Below are 16,980 nucleotides of genomic sequence, written 5' to 3'. Positions count from 1 at the left end.
TCTTAATATATATTCTTTTTGAAAAATTTTATATTCAAATTTAAAAAATCTTATTTTTATTCTTTTTAATTTCATTATTTTATTAAAAATAATGATTAAAATTAAATTCATACTCTAAAATATCTAGTTAGTTTGAACTCGATACAGGCTGAAAACTTATTAAAATAACATTGGGATTGCTTCATATAAAAGGAAATTAATTCTCTTATAAAAGAAATGAGAATTTTTTATACCCCAAAAACATGTATATTTTATTTTATTTTTTAAATATTGTTTGCTTTATCTTGAAATAATTTTTTCAAAGCATCTAATAGATAATTTTTTACTTCTTTCGGATAAATATCAAGTAATGGAATGGAAGAATCTTAATCCTAATAATATTAATTTACAAATATTCATATCCCAAAGAAACATGAAGCAGCAGCAGGCATTTCTAAATTTTTCTATTAGCTGCTTTAAAATGTAAAATATTTCTAAATTAATGAAAATAAACAAATCATTTGGAAGAAGAAGTAGCATCATAATCATGCTCACTACTTTCCTTAGGAGTATGTAAAGGAAACAAAGGCAACAGCTCAGGCTCAGCTCCTGCTCTAGGCGTATTCAAAGGACTCGGATGCAAATAAAAACCTTTCTCAGCAATGGCTTTCTCTTCTTCTTCTTCAACTAGGGACCTCGTACTCTCACTTCCCCCACGGGACCAGAAGTCCAGTGTTGAAACGGGTGAAACTAAGAACGACCCTCTTTTTCTAACAAAGAAGAAATCCGAAGGGTATTCGTTTTTGCCAATGTTGTTGTTGTTCAGCTTGATTTCGAGCTTCTTCATAGCTCGTCTACGTTCGTGGAGCTTGAAAGCAGGTTTCTTGGGGCCTATGTCGGATGCAGCAGCTGGGCGAGCTGGGTGGGTGAGAGGGAGCTTTGGGGAGGAAGGGTCGTCGGAGGCGCCTGTGAGCTGTTGAACAATGGTGCGGAAGGTGGAAGGGTCGGCTTGGACGAAGGTGGTGTTGGTTGAGACTGGGTCAGTAGGGTGGTGCATGGTGGTGGTGGTGGTGTTAGAAGGGGAAGCCATGACGGAGATGAAGAAAATAGTGATGTTGTGGTTGTTTTATACAGCGTTGGAAACGGAAATGAGGTGAGTTTTAAGCTTAGGCTTTGATTTGAATCGGCTTTGGCTATTGCTTTATGGGGCAATGTGTCTCTGCGGGGAGAGAAATTGTCAGACTGTAGGGGGAAGAGAGTCAGCGGGAGGAGTGTTGCGATATTAATAATAGACGGAAAATGTAAAAATTGTTGGTATTTTGTTTTTTTTAATTTCAAGGCATCATGAATTTTGATTCATAATTAAATAAAATTTTTTATTTTGTTTGGTTGAAATGATAAAATAAAACAAAAATAAAAATTTTATTAATTTAATAATTAAATTATAAATACAAAAATTATTATAAAATTTTAATCATTAATAAATATTTTTTTCTAAAAGATAAAGAACGACAATAGTATTCCATGGGAAACACGGCATTGACCTCCGAGTACACGTTTTCATGAAGAAAAACTCAATCCCTTGAAGCTTCCTCGACCTAACCTTAAAATTAATTGATAATCACCATTATAGCCTTTTGCTTGAAAATGTAGGCCACAGGAAGGTTCGAGGGAAGATGAAAGACTTGTTCAGGGAACAAATTACATTACGCAAGATAAATATATAATTTTTATATTAATTATAAAATATTTTTTAATTATATTAATTTTAAATATATTATTTTCTTATGGTTATGGAGCTGACTCTCTTCTCTATCTACTACTTTCATGGCCTAAGAATTCAAAAGACTAGGGCAAATTTTGACTTGCATTCGATACTATACGGCGACAAACCATAAAAGAAAGGTAATAACTGGTATGGAGCCGCTCTTAAAAAGTCCAAATTCCCCGCTTAGTGAATGTCACGATAACGATGTGATTGTGATGACCAAGACAAAATGTTGCACTTGCTAGTTATTTCTTTCAAAAAGTGGAAGAGAAGACTAGGTGATCATGGGAGAGCGGTTGATTAAGGAATTAACACAAGCTGGCTACTCCCAAGTGGTTTGTTGCACGAAAGGTAATGTGACGGCAATTCAAATGAAGCATTATTACAATTAAAGACTTTAAGTTATTAAAGTTTAGAATTTAAATGTAAAATATCTAAATTTAATTTTTATGATTTTTTATTGATAGATGATTTGTAAATTTAAAACATTGATTTTAGAAATAAGCTAATCTCTCTTATTTTTAAATTTTCAAAAGATTTATAAACTTTTTTATGAATTAATAATTTATCTTGGTTTTAAAGATGGAATAATTTTTTTTATTTTTAAATTTTATTCTTGAAAAAAATATTGAAAGAGGGGCAGTCGATTAAATCGAGGATGAAGCGGCAATGAATGATGGGTCATGCAGGGTCAGCGGGGGGTCATTGAAATTTGTAACAAGAAACGATCGAGAAGACTTTGCAGTCGCAGACACTGGGCTGCTTTGCTCAGGACACCACGCCCCTCTGCGCTGCCTTGTGATTGATTCCGTGTGGATAAATTTCTTTCCCTTTCTTTGCTTTTTCCTTGTTTCGTTTGCGTGAGGGATTGGCCTTTCACATCTACGAACAAAACAAAAAAAGTTGCCACCGCACAGCTTTCTTTCGTTCGTTCAGGTTTTCCTGGCTGTGCCCCTTCGTAGTTTCTTTGCTTTGCTCTGATGCTTTTGCAGTAGGTACGTTGTTTCAGAAAATCATTGGGATTTCTTTGTTGCTTTCCGTTATGCTCTTTTGGCAGTTCTTTTTTTTTTTCTTCCTTGCTAATTTCTTGTTTATAAAATATTTTAATGTAACATATTGAAATTATTTGCTGAACACAGTCTAAACTAATTCTTTAGTTTTCTATAATTTCAACCTTTCTTGTTTAATTTCCACCTTATGTACACAGATTAAATTAGAAATGTACATTTCAATTGGAATCATAATCAATTAAATTAGAATCGTGCATGTACAATATTTACAAAAATGTACGAAATTAATAAATCGATAAAATTTGAATATTTCGTTTGTAAAATTTAAATTCAGATCTTGTTATCAATATTATCTCTTAATAGGCAATCTATATGTACAATATAAGTCATCTCTTAGACTTAGTTTTGTTTTGACCCTAGAATAAAAACATCTTCTTTCTTTAAATTTTTTATATATTATTTTAACATCATGTCATTAATATTTAAAATTATCATTGTATCATGTCTAAAATTATTAAATATATAATATCTAAAATTAGCACCATAAGGCATCTAAAATTATCAAATGTACTCTCATGACCATCTAATCTAACATGAAATTATTAGAAATAAAACATTGGTAGCGTCTGTCATTTTAGCTGGGCAATGGCTAGCAATAGTTAAAAAAAATTTACCAATGATGCAGCTTAATAGAACCATGGGATTGTCTGTAAATCACAAAAATCAACACAGGACTAGACATTACAAGAAACAGAACAACCATCTGAGAAACGAAGAGCCAAAAAGAAAGAAGTGGAAATGATAACAAAAGGAATTAACTGTTGTATCAAATAGAAAGATCGGCCAAGTCAAAAGTTCTTTCAACAGCTTTGCACCAAGAATTCACCTTCTTCTTCCTTTGTTCCTCGCTTAACGTGGGACGAAATATAGTTGAAGTTTTAATCCTTTGTCCACAAGCAAAAACCTCATCTTCTTTCCACACTCCTACGGCTAATCCAGCAGCAAATGCGGCTCCAAGCGCTGTTGTTTGTATGTCAGCTGGTCTCACCACAAGGCTCCCCAGCAAGTCCGCCTAAGAACCCCAGATTAAAAAGAAATTATATGATCACAGGAGTAAGTATGAATTGTTTAGACAGGCTCTCAACAAGGAATAACAATCATTGACTGCAACAAGCTATGTAATTGCAAGGGAGAAAAGAGAAAACAGCAGGTACATAATAGAGCCCTGACCTGAATTTGCATCAAGAGGTTGTTGACGGTGGCTCCACCATCCACTCTAAGCAAGAACTCCCCTTTTTCATTCTTAACCTTACCCGTCTCGCCTGCATCTTTGTGCATTGAATCCAATACATCTTTCACTTGAAAACACATGCTTTCAAGCACTGCTCGAGCAATATGATACCTGCTTGTAAACCTTGTGATACCAATGCAAACCCCACGGGCATCATCTCGCCACCATGGAGCAAACAATCCATTGAAAGCAGGAACAAAGTAAACCCCACCTGTGGAATCAACCTGTAATGCCAGAGTTTCAATCTCACTTGCGCTGGAAATTATCCCAAGACTGTCTCTTAGCCACTGAACTGCAGCTCCGGCGATAGCGATAGAGCCCTCTAAAGCATAATTGGTCGGTGCTGTTGGACCAAGCTTGAAAGAAAGGGTGCTTAGGAGACCGTGATTTGACTTAACTAACTCATTACCTGTGTTGAGAAGGATAAAGGCACCGGTTCCATAAGTGCTTTTGGCCTCACCCTTTCGGCAAGCTTGCCCAACCAGTGCAGCATGTTGATCACCAAGACATCCTGCAATTGGAACACCAGGAATAGGCCATCCCTTGCCAATTTTACCAATGACCTCAGAATTACTTATAATTTTGGGCAGAATTCCAGCTGGTATCCCTAGAGTTTCTAATGTAGTTTTATCCCAATCAAGGGTTTTCAGATTCATGAGCATCGTCCGTGATGCATTAGAGATATCAGTAACATGTAATCCACCATTGATACCTCCAGTTAAGTTCCAGATTAACCATGTGTCTATAGTTCCAAACAAGGCATCCCCCTTTTTAATAGCAGCTTTAACATCATCATTGTTCTCCATCAACCATAGCAGCTTCACTGCACTAAAATAATTGCTTATGGGCAAACCACATGTTTCCACAAAATGTGTTTTGCCTCCTGGAAGTTCTTTCTCCAATTTCCTAATTAAGGATCACCTCAAACATCAAAATATGGAATTCAAACTACCATAAAAGAACGGCAACTAGTGAACTACAAAACCTGGCTATTGACAGAAAACTAAAAGTATCATTCCAATAACGTAATTCATAATTACAAAAACCAAGGAATATACATCAACCCAATAATCAAGATTAAAGTTTCCAAAGAAAGGGGAGGTGGGTAGTGATTACAACTTGTAAATAATTAAGATTTTTTACACCCAATTAAAAAACAAACAATCAAACAAAAAACTGGGCACATTAAAAATAAGGAAGATTCCTGATGAAAATAAGATCATTATGTTTATTTATCCAAAAGAAATGCGAACAACTAACAAACAGGAATAACAAAGGAAATGGACAAAAAAGGATGACCTGCAAACAGAGCTGGTACGAGCATCCATCCAAACGATGGCGTTATGGAGAGGACAACCAGTTGATTTGCTCCAAAGAACAGTTGTTTCTCTTTGATTGGTCAATCCAATTGCTTTCAATCCACTGTCCACATTGAAACCATCAGCTATAGCCTTGTCGAATGCCTTGGCAATGCACAATCTCACGCTCGCCAATATCTCCATTGGATCATGCTCCACCCACCTAACACGATCCAAATTTCCAAACAATTTAAAAAAAAAAAAACTCAATAAATACTCCTAAGTTTCAATCTTTATGTAATATCCATCATACCCAAGTTTTATATTGGTGCAAAAAACCTCATTATTTATTCAAAATCAAAGATTTTTTTATTTATTTATTTTTTTTATGAACATTGAATATAAGGTAACTCTTTTCCTTCCTATAAAAAAACTTCCATCTTTCTTTTCTCGGGATTCCAAGCATGAAACTTTGATTTGGACGGTCTCGAGTTTTAACCGTTGGGTATTTCTAGGGACAAAAATCAAAGAATATAAAATGGCAATGAGTTTTGGAGTAGCACCCCACTTCAGGGTAGATCTGAGTGAACTCGATTTGGTGGGATGCGATGGGGCAAGCATATTTGTCATAGATGATGAACCGGGTGTTGGTGGTGCCTTGGTCGATAGAGCCGATGAAAACTTCTTCCTGTGACATTTTCTTCTATGTTTTTTTGGGGAAGGGGCTCTTCTTCTTCTTGGTTGTTGGTCAACTTCGATGCAGAGATCAAACAGAGGAAAACAGAGTGAAGAGAGAAAAGAGGGGCGGTGGTTGCTTTGCTTCCTAGGAAAATTTTTCCTTTTTTTTTTCTTGGGAATGTGGACAGAATCACATAATTTATCCAAACATCTTCAAAATATGGTAATTTTAAAAAAATGTGATTTATTGTCTTGGATAATTTCGTTATGATTGTGAAAATTATGGATGTTCATTTAATATGCTCTTCCTTATAGAAATTTAATAATTGTTGATATCAAATATGGAAAAACTAAAACTAAGATTTGTTGGCTTTGATTTTGGATTAAGAGATGCTACTTTTGTTACTTCCATGTTTGTGGACTAATGTTATATATATTTTTTATAAAGGGATGTTCATAGTATAAGAAAATAGAAATTGTAAATGTTGGAAATTAAATTTCAATTCTTGTAAAAATTTATTTTTAAAAAATTGAATGAATTATTTAGATTAAATTTCATGTTTGAAAAATGTTAAATTTTATTTATGGAAATGAAAGTAAGGATTTTATTAGTATATCATTTCATTGTCATGATTCATGAACAAGTAAATGCCTAAAATAATCAAGCCAAATGCATCATGCATATTAATTAAAATAATTAAAGTTTCATTTGTTATATGCTTTTGCAATTAGTATTTTTTATACGAATTAATAAAAATAAAAAGTAAATAATAAAAAATAAAAGCATTTATTAAAGGTAAAAATATTTTTGAATTTATATTACTACTTTTGTTCATTTATGACTAATTGGGTTCAAACATTCAATTATAACTTCTAAAAAAAAATTATATGAAGCGAGTATCAATTTATATAATTTTTATATTTAAATTATGTTATCTGATAACAATTAATAAGATTATTAAAATAAATATTTATTATTTAATTATAATATATGATATATAATATAATTAAATTTTTAAAAATATAATTAGATAACATAATTTAAATAAAAATAACATATGTTAACGTAAAATATCTGCTTCATACAAATTTTTATCTGACAAAAAAAATAGATAAAAATTTATGAAAGGAAATACATACGTGATTTTTGGGCGGCAAGTACTAAGTACAAAATTTCTGTTGTGATGTCATCGTTCCATAGTTCATGGTTGGCAAAATGACTTGACGGATGACAGGAAGACATGTGTCGCCTTGTAGTTGCTTCAGATCAGTCATACGTTGCCTTTAAAAAAGTTGCACGCTCGTCCCGTGCAGCAGCATCTCGGACCACGTGCCGCTGCCTCTAATTGTCTCTATCTCAAGAGTAAAAACCGTTACTCTGCTCGCTTCATTAGATTTTTTCTTTCTTTTGGGTAAAATTTATTTTTCACATTTTTTTTTACCTAAATAGTATCACCAAAGCATCAATGATCTAAGAACAATGATCATCTAAATGATCTCATCTCTCAATAAGGATTTTTTTTTTTAATTTCGAACCCTTGCTTTTGACATATAAAATCTGTTTGGGACCAAATTATTTATTACTGAATTAATACTTCGTTGGTTTATTCTTCACATTAATAATGCCTCTTTGTCAATTGGACAGTCCAATTAAGTTTGGCTTTAATTATTTATAATTGCGTTATTTTGGATCAAAACAAGTTTAGATTTTTTGTGAATTATTAAAGTTTACTGTTTAAATTATTCAAATTAATATATTTTAAATTTAAATTTAATTTTTATAATTAATCGATTTAAAATTAAATTGTTCAAAATATATAAGTGAACATTTTGTATATTGAACATTAGGTAGGAGCTTATTAAAAGTGTACGTGGGAGAAAACTAATTTTTGTACTGGTTAAGTGGTTATTTAATTTTGCTGATTAACTTTTTTTTTATTAGATACGATTGATCAAATCCAAATTCAAGATCATTAATTTTAAAATTGATCTTAATATCATCGAATTAATAATTTTTTATTGCTTAATTTGAATTTTTTTGGCTATTTAAATTTCGTCCATAAAAAATAGGTCTGCTGCTTCCCATTGTTTTATATTATATTTTTATTTTCTTGTTCCACTCCAATATTCTAATATGGCTCAATTTCAAATAGTATTGATTTTAATCCTTAGAATTAGAAGATCTTATTCCATGGATTTGATTCTTTTCACTTGTTTAAAGGTTAATATTATGAATGCCTAATAAAATATTTAATGTGATATTTAAATTATAGTGAAATATTTTTTTATTATATATCATCATTTAAAATTAATTACATAAAATGTGAATATTATATTAATTATTAATTAATAAATTTATAATTTAAATATCATATTAAAAATTTATAAAATTTAAATACCAGATTAAAAAATTGATAACATTAATCTCTTTTTTTATAAAAAAAAATTTTCCATCTCTCAAAAAAAAATTCTGCCGTAGGCGAGTTGGCCCAAAACAATTTGGGTCAAGGTTTCAAATGTTATTGCCCAAAATGGAGAGTTTCTAGAAATTAAAGTCGAGATCCATGGACGATAGCCTTGTGGTTGGACCTATGGATTTGAACGCAATTATCCAGAAGAAAAGGATTCAGAGGTGGGATACGGAGGTACTTGGAATTAGAATGTTTCAGTGCTATCAAGTGAAACCGAATTAATATAGTGAAAATTTTAAATTAAACTCGAAATTCGTTTTGAATTTAATTAAGTTTTAGTTTAAGTTTGATTTGAGATAAATATAAAATTATTCAAGTTTATTTAATTCAGTTTGTTTATCAAGTAAAAATAATTTTAATTTTAAATTTGATTATTTATATTTAAAATTGAATTTAAATAAATATATAAAAATAAAATAATAATTTTAATTGAAAGTAATAAATATATATTAAAACATAAAACTAAAATTAAACTTATAAATTATTCAAATTATACTCATTCAATAAATCAAATCATTAAAATTTAATTTGACAATAATTAAAATAAATTTAAATTTTATTTAAATTGATTTCAAATAACTCGTGAGCACAGGGGTATAATTTATACCAACTAGACCAACCAGCATTGGAACCCTGTTTTGCTGTCCAAACCGTTTTTGGCAATTGCAATTTGCAAACCCTTCCTCCTTAGCCTTCACTCATCGCTCTTGCTGTCCTCTCCCCCTTAATAAACATTAGTAAAAAAAAAAAAAAGGAAAATTTTTTAAAAATATATATTTTTTATTTAGATAATTAAAATTAATAAAAAATAAAAATCTTAATAATTATTATTTGATTAAATAATAGAAAGAGAAAAAACTAATTTATTATATTATTTTTTCTATTATAATCTTTGATAATCTTTATTTTTACTATAATATTTATATGTTTATATTAATATATTTCATATTTTCAATTTTTTATTTTTTCATGAAAATAATTATCAATGAAATTTATAAAAATAAAAAAATAAAAAAAATAAATTTATTGATAAATAATATTTTTATTTTCTATTTAATTTTAAAATTCAAAATCATACACTTTTAATTTAAAAAAAACTAATAAAGATATAATAATCATTTTATATTTCAAAAATTTATTCTTTTTTTTCCTTTTATTCTAATTTGAGATAATTAGAAAATCAAGAAAAATTAAGTATATTTCTTATTTTTATTTATGTCATATATATAAATAAAATTTTTTTTCATTCCTTTTCTTTCAAAGAGTGCCATAGAGGATCCCCCAAGACCATAACCAGTAATAGCCCTCCCAGTCATCACCATAGTACGGATTCAATAGGTTGATGGCAATGTAAAGCACCAACAAACTCGTGTAAAAGAAACTCGAATAAAAAGTCTTTTACATACATATCCATAATATATGATATAAATAACATTTGATTTGAAGGGAACAAACTCGAATTATTGAGTAGAAATGGTTCTGTTTTTCAAGGTCCAAAGATTTAGTGAAGAAATAGAGGCCACGAAAATGTTAAGAAACAGATAATGGATTATAATAATAATAATAAAGATAAAGATTGAGTGGACGTCGAATAATTTCATAATACTAATTAATTAATTAAAATAAAATATTAATTATTATTGAATTAAAAGAAAAAAACAAAAGAAATATTATCCGATAAGGGATTTGCCGTTTGCACACCATTCAACACATCTGACGTCACCAGTCTCTGCTACTGTATATTACTGAGCTGTTCTACTCTGTTCTAAATAACATTCGACGTCACCCTTTGCACCCAATCAACGACAACAAGTAAATCTAATAATTTGTACAATTATATGATATAAAATATTATATTTAGATGATATATTATATAAAAATTATGTATTATAATATATTTTTTAATTTTATTAAATTTATTAATTAATTTTTTTTAAAATTTTAGATAATATTATTTTTACCTTGTTTTAAATTATCAATGTAATATCACCGACCCCCTACAATGCCAAAGCTTTTCCCCTATAAAAACAACGTGGCGCACCGAATCACTCCCTCGAAAGTTACTCGCATTATTGAAAATGAGTAAAATAGAATGGATTCCGACATCGATGCGTCAAAAGTACGCGCTAAAGTTACCAGGTGATTCCCTTCTCTCGTATATGCCATCACTTACCGTTTATCATCTGCAGACATAAAATTAATCGAGCGGTTCAAAACAAAAGTTTTAAAATATTATATAGATTCTTTTGCACGGGATTCCTCTGGTTGGAATATAAAAAATATTTTTATTTCACCTCAGCTCTCAGGGAAAAAGGCTCTACTCCTCCAACTCACTTCTTACTTTCTTCATTTATCTCAAACCCTTCTATTTTGAGGTGGCCGGAGGATTGTAGCTGTTGGCGGCGATGGGGGAGGCAGTGTTGTCGGACTTGGCGACGGAGATCGTGGTGCCAGTATGCGCCATGATTGGAATAGCTTTCTCGTTGGTGCAGTGGGTGATGGTGTCGCGCGTGAAGCTCACTTCCGAGCGCCATGCATCGGCGAATAGTAACAAGAAGGGTTACAGTGATTTCTTGATTGAGGAAGAGGAAGGGATCGATGACCATAGCGTTGTCACCAAGTGCGCTGATATCCAAAGCGCTATCTCTGAAGGTGAGATGTTTGGATTTTAATGTTAGATCTGGTTTCTTTGTTCTTTTTTTTTTTTTAAATTTTTTGTTTCCTATTATTTTTCTGAGTAATAAGAATTCACGTAACCTTGACGTAGTATCATTAATAATCGCATGTCTTGATTGTAATAGTAAATAATTTATATTAAAAAGAAATGAAATTAGTAATTCAACGTTCAACTTCATTGCAACTTTTCAAGGAGATACTAAAGCAGTTTGAATTTAAATTGTTAAAGTTGGAGGTTTCGCTTTTGTTTAAAATTATATTCTGTTAAAAGTTTTTCCTTTTTTTCCTTCTAAATTTAATCTATTTTAAATTTTTTATCAGAAATATCTTTTAAGGGACATTGAGGTTTGTCTGCTTTGATGGTACAAATGAGTTCATGGGTCTTCTATTAGAACTGCTTTCCATCATTCACATTTAATATAATTTTAATTAATTTTTTTAATTGGATCTAAGGATTAGAGACTGGGAAAGGCTTTACCTTTGGTGGTGGTTTCATTGCTTGCAGTTATGATATATTGTCTTATACGAGTAAATATTATTTGGTTTTATGGATTTCATTATCATTAGCCTCTCTTGCACGTGTGCTGCACGTGGCCCATTTTCCATATCTTTGGTTTTTTCCCTCAGACTAATAATTGAGAATATAATATCAGCATAGAATATTACTGCCACTGGTGCCTTTTTTAATAATTGATACTTATTCCTTTCTCCAACTTTTGTTGAAAAAAAGAAAAAGATACTAATTTATTGAAGATATTTTATTTTATTGCTTAGGGCTTTTTTTATTTTTGGAAATTGTACCTGCTTCTGAACTTATTCTGTGCAGCTCTTATTTGATTATTTTTATTATTATTGGGAAGGGTTAAATTTTACTGACCGCCATTATTTATATTTTTACCTTATTAACAATAATAAAATAATATAATATAATACAATTACTATATTTAGTAATTCATAATAATAATAACAAAGATAAAAATAATGTATTAATAAATTAGGAGTGACATTTTAATTAATAATGATTATAATAGATTGATTTAAGAATTAAGAATAATCTATCTATTAATCTTAATAATAAAAGTATGAAAATTTTGAAAGATGCTGAGAACCTCATACATCTAAGCATGTTTATATATGATAATGTTTTTGTTGCATTTCTGTATGCAAAAGATTTTCGATTCCCTAAACTATAAGAGGTGCATTAATTAGCTTTTCTAGTACTTAAGAGTAAAAGCTAAGCCTTGTTGCTCTAGGCCAAGTTTTATAGGTAGTTTCATGGAAAAGTTAGTTCTTTATTTATGGTGGTATGTTTTTAAATTTTTTCTGCATTTGGACTGATTGGGAGGTTTATGATTTTCCCTCATTTATTTGCTTTTACCTATGCTTTAATATTGTATCTAATCCTAAACTCTAGGTTTTTGTTTCTATCCTAATGTATCAGTGATGTTAAAAGTTGGTTGTTTTATTGTTCCTGAAGATTGTGCATATTATGCTCTTTTTAAATGTGTAGCCTATAGCACTTTAAGAGATGTGATAAACTATTGATAGTCCCTTGTTTATGATCTATTATTATCTATATCAATTAACTTGTTGATGTATGGGTGCAACAGGTGCAACATCCTTTCTTTTTACTGAATATCAGTATGTTGGCATCTTCATGATTGCTTTTGCTATCCTGATTTTCCTCTTCCTGGGCTCTGTTGAGGGCTTCAGCACAAAGAGCCAGCCTTGCACCTATGATAAGGAGAAGACATGCAAACCAGCTCTTGCCACTGCTATCTTCAGTACTGTATCCTTCTTGCTTGGTGCATTCACCTCTGTTCTTTCTGGGTTCCTTGGGATGAAAATTGCTACCTATGCCAATGCAAGAACAACCTTAGAAGCAAGAAAAGGTGTTGGAAAAGCTTTTGTTATTGCATTTAGATCTGGTGCAGTTATGGGTTTTCTCCTCGCAGCAAATGGTTTGTTGGTGCTTTACATTGCCATCAATCTATTGAAGCTGTACTATGGTGATGACTGGGAGGGCCTTTTTGAGGCTATTACTGGTTATGGTCTTGGCGGATCCTCTATGGCACTCTTTGGAAGAGTTGGTGGTGGTATTTATACAAAGGCTGCTGATGTTGGTGCTGATCTTGTAGGAAAGGTTGAAAGGAACATTCCAGAAGATGACCCAAGAAACCCAGCTGTAAGCCAAATTATTCTTCTGAATATATTTATTCCATGTCAATTATATGCTTGTCAATAATCTTTCCAGAAGTAATTATTTTCTGATGCAGAGTCCCTAAAGGATTTAATTTTTTTTATCAATCAGGTCATCGCTGATAATGTTGGTGATAATGTTGGTGACATTGCTGGTATGGGTTCTGATCTATTTGGCTCATATGCTGAATCTTCCTGTGCTGCTCTTGTTGTTGCTTCTATATCCTCCTTTGGAGTAAACCATGAGTTCACTGCCATGTTGTATCCTCTGCTTATTAGTTCTGTGGGTATTCTTGTCTGTTTGATCACAACCCTATTTGCTACTGATTTCTTTGAAATCAGGGCTGTCAACGAAATTGAACCAGCTTTGAAGAGGCAGCTTATTATCTCCACTATTCTTATGACTGTGGGAATTGCAATTGTTACTTGGATTGGTGTGCCATCCTCCTTCACCATTTACAATTTTGGGGCTCAGAAAGTTGTTAAGAACTGGTGAGGTTACATGATTGTTTTATACAGCAAGCATGTTATGAAAGTAGTGGTTTTTAGAATTTCTAGCTAGATGCGTACTATCACACAGCTATGCTCCTAATTTGTGATATTAGGAAAGATTACGACCTTTTACCCCTAAATTCTAATTCTACAAAATCTTTGGTGAGTTATCAATTAGTTGGGTTTGAGCTAATTAGTTTCTTGAGATCAGCATAGCTTGAAAATTGAATTGATATCGTTGTATGTTATTAACATGAATGTTATTATAAACTTCATAAAGACCTGAAGCAGGTGGTTGCATGTAGCAAGTCTTGCCTAGCATCCTGTTTCTAATGTCAGTGCTTTCATTGTGCTTAGGATATCTACAACCACTAAAATGATTTTGATTTGCAGGCAACTATTTTTGTGCGTGGGTGTTGGTCTCTGGGCTGGACTTATTATTGGATTTGTTACAGAGTACTACACCAGCAATGCTTACAGGTATCAGAAATAGTGCTTTGACTTATTTTTTAATAGCAGCGTTACTTCAAATTTTCTATCTTGATAAATCATTTCCTGTATTTGCAGCCCTGTGCAGGATGTTGCTGATTCCTGCAGGACAGGTGCAGCCACCAACGTTATATTTGGACTAGCTTTAGGATACAAATCTGTGATCATCCCAATTTTCGCCATTGCAATCAGCATTTTTGTTAGTTTTAGCTTTGCTGCCATGTATGGGATTGCAGTTGCTGCCCTTGGAATGTTGAGCACCATTGCAACTGGGTTGGCCATTGATGCTTACGGTCCCATCAGTGACAATGCTGGAGGTATTGCTGAGATGGCTGGCATGAGCCATCGCATTCGTGAGAGAACTGATGCGCTTGATGCTGCTGGAAACACTACCGCTGCCATTGGAAAGGTACTGCATTGAATTATTTTCTGGAGATTGTTCTGAGGAGATTGATTTTAACTTAAAACACTAGTTGCTTAAATCATAATATAGCAAAAATTATGCATAGTTGAAGCCATAACTATTGTGTTTATTGCTTCTACCAAACATGTTTGTTTAACAATTTGATCTCTCTAATTAGTTCTCAAACCCCAAATGGTCTTGAGAGTCATTGAATTCTATTCTATAATCAATCTAATCCACTTTGAGGTACCCTCCACTCATACTGCATTGTGATTGTCTATGTATTTCCTTTCTGTTTTTTCAAAGTTAAATGTCTCTTTTTGAGGTACCCTGCACTCATACTGCATTGTGACTGTCTATGTAATTCCTTTTTTTTCAAAGTTAATGTCTCTTTTACCATGCTAAACTACTCTTTTTTTTTCTGGTTTAATATTCCCAACTACTGGTCCTTTATATTTGATGTACTATTCTCGTATGTTTCCAGGGATTTGCCATTGGGTCAGCAGCATTGGTGTCATTGGCTCTATTTGGTGCCTTTGTGAGCCGTGCAGCTATCTCTACTGTTGATGTCTTAACCCCGAAGGTTTTCATTGGTTTAATAGTTGGAGCCATGCTTCCCTACTGGTTCTCTGCCATGACCATGAAGAGTGTGGGAAGTGCAGCTTTAAAGATGGTTGAGGAGGTTCGCAGACAGTTCGACACCATTCCTGGTCTCATGGAGGGTCGCGCCAAGCCTGATTATACTACCTGTGTAAAAATCTCAACTGATGCCTCTATCAAGGAGATGATCCCTCCTGGTGCCCTTGTTATGCTTACTCCCCTCATTGTTGGAACTTTCTTTGGTGTTGAGACTCTTGCTGGTGTCCTTGCTGGTGCTCTTGTTTCTGGCGTTCAGGTAAAGTTGGAACGGGAGATTTCTTTTTGTCAAATTCTTATTTCTGTTTTAGTTTATTTGTGAACAGTAATCATGCAGACAGTAAGAATTTATTAGTAAACTGCTTGTGAAAGCCTGATGGATTTTGGTTGGAAAGTGAGTGAATTTTAAAATCATTGATTATGGTTACTCACTGGACTTTGTTCTTTGATAGATTGCAATTTCTGCTTCTAACACTGGTGGGGCATGGGACAATGCCAAGAAGTACATTGAGGTAAATACTTGGTGTATGTATCTACCTTCTTTACTGTCTTCTGTACTTTCATTGTGCCCTTCTTATCACTAAGTGATTTATATGTTTTCATTGTCAGGCTGGTGCCTCAGAGCATGCAAGGAACCTCGGTCCAAAAGGATCTGATCCTCACAAGGCAGCTGTCATTGGTGACACTGTTGGAGATCCACTCAAGGATACCTCCGGTCCTTCGCTTAACATCCTTATCAAGCTTATGGCAGTTGAGTCACTTGTGTTTGCTCCCTTTTTCGCCACTCACGGTGGCCTACTCTTCAAGATCTTTTAGAGTGGGGTTGGCAGGAAACATGACAGGGAGTGGCGCTTGTTACCACAGCTTAGCTTCCCTGCGTAAGAGTGTTCTTCCCATTCACCCATTATTTTTAATTCCTGTATCGATCAATATTGCCTGTTATGGGTTTTTCTTTTTTCCAAGTTAGTTTGCTTAGTTGTAGTCATTACTATTTTTGATGGGTTGATAATGATGATAACTGAGATAGGTTAGGACAATAGCAGCAAAATGGTCATTGTCATGTAAGAAGAGTCAAGGTGGTACGTCTTATTTTCTTGGTCTTGGAACAGCTTAGTTTTGGAATTTTGTAATGTCAAATCCTTTTTCACCATTTAACCAAAGAGCATTATGGAGACTGGTCTAAAACAAGAACTTGAAAAGATGATAAGTAATTAAAAGAAATGTAATTTTGACATGTTTGGTACACAATATATAAATAGAATAAGATAAGATGATATCGTGAATAAGATTAAATTAAATAATATTATTTTATTTTATATTTGATGTTTGCAAATATTTGGATAAAATAATTTTATTTGTTGGTCAAAATTATTTTTATTTAAATTTTGTTCAATTTAAATTATTAATGTAATTTTTTAATGTAGAATAAGATATATAAATTTAATTTCATAAATTAAAAATAATTTTTTTATTTTGTAAGGATTTGATCATCTTATGCGATCTTGTAATTTTATTTATCTTTTTAGATATAAATCAAATATATTATAAGATGATTATCATTGTATTTTATTTATCATTTTATGTATTAAA

General features: G+C 32.1%; 3 protein-coding genes across 3 annotated transcripts; 1 reads left to right on the top strand and 2 right to left on the bottom strand.

Annotated features, from left to right (window-relative positions):
- Positions 1-352: 352 nt before the first annotated feature.
- LOC111318525 (VQ motif-containing protein 11-like) lies at positions 353-1,232 on the bottom strand. Its single transcript, XM_022921384.2, has one exon. It carries the CDS (start codon positions 1,067-1,069, stop codon positions 497-499), a length of 573 nt encoding a protein of 190 aa, XP_022777119.2. The 5' UTR covers positions 1,070-1,232; the 3' UTR covers positions 353-496.
- A 188-nt stretch (positions 1,233-1,420) lies between these two features.
- Positions 1,421-6,537, bottom strand: LOC111275438 (glycerol kinase-like). The gene is made up of 4 exons (XM_089755615.1): positions 5,910-6,537; positions 5,348-5,569; positions 3,988-4,954; positions 1,421-3,829 (listed from the first exon to the last, which is right to left on the bottom strand). Exons 1-4 carry the CDS (start codon positions 6,041-6,043, stop codon positions 3,584-3,586), a joined length of 1,569 nt encoding a protein of 522 aa, XP_089611741.1. The 5' UTR covers positions 6,044-6,537; the 3' UTR covers positions 1,421-3,583.
- A 4,262-nt stretch (positions 6,538-10,799) lies between these two features.
- On the top strand, positions 10,800-16,540 carry LOC111274418 (pyrophosphate-energized vacuolar membrane proton pump-like). Its single transcript, XM_022859060.2, has 8 exons — positions 10,800-11,147; positions 12,782-13,356; positions 13,483-13,862; positions 14,256-14,342; positions 14,430-14,760; positions 15,239-15,649; positions 15,843-15,902; positions 16,000-16,540. Exons 1-8 carry the CDS (start codon positions 10,901-10,903, stop codon positions 16,204-16,206), a joined length of 2,298 nt encoding a protein of 765 aa, XP_022714795.2. The 5' UTR covers positions 10,800-10,900; the 3' UTR covers positions 16,207-16,540.
- Positions 16,541-16,980: the final 440 nt, after the last annotated feature.

Source organism: Durio zibethinus, chromosome 26 (assembly GCF_047325235.1).
Source record: "Durio zibethinus cultivar Kanyao isolate XHJ-2024 chromosome 26, ASM4732523v1, whole genome shotgun sequence".
Lineage (NCBI taxonomy): Eukaryota > Viridiplantae > Streptophyta > Magnoliopsida > Malvales > Malvaceae > Durio > Durio zibethinus.
The sequence above is the reverse complement of the archived record's forward strand: the minus strand, read 5'-3'. Positions and strand labels throughout refer to the sequence as shown.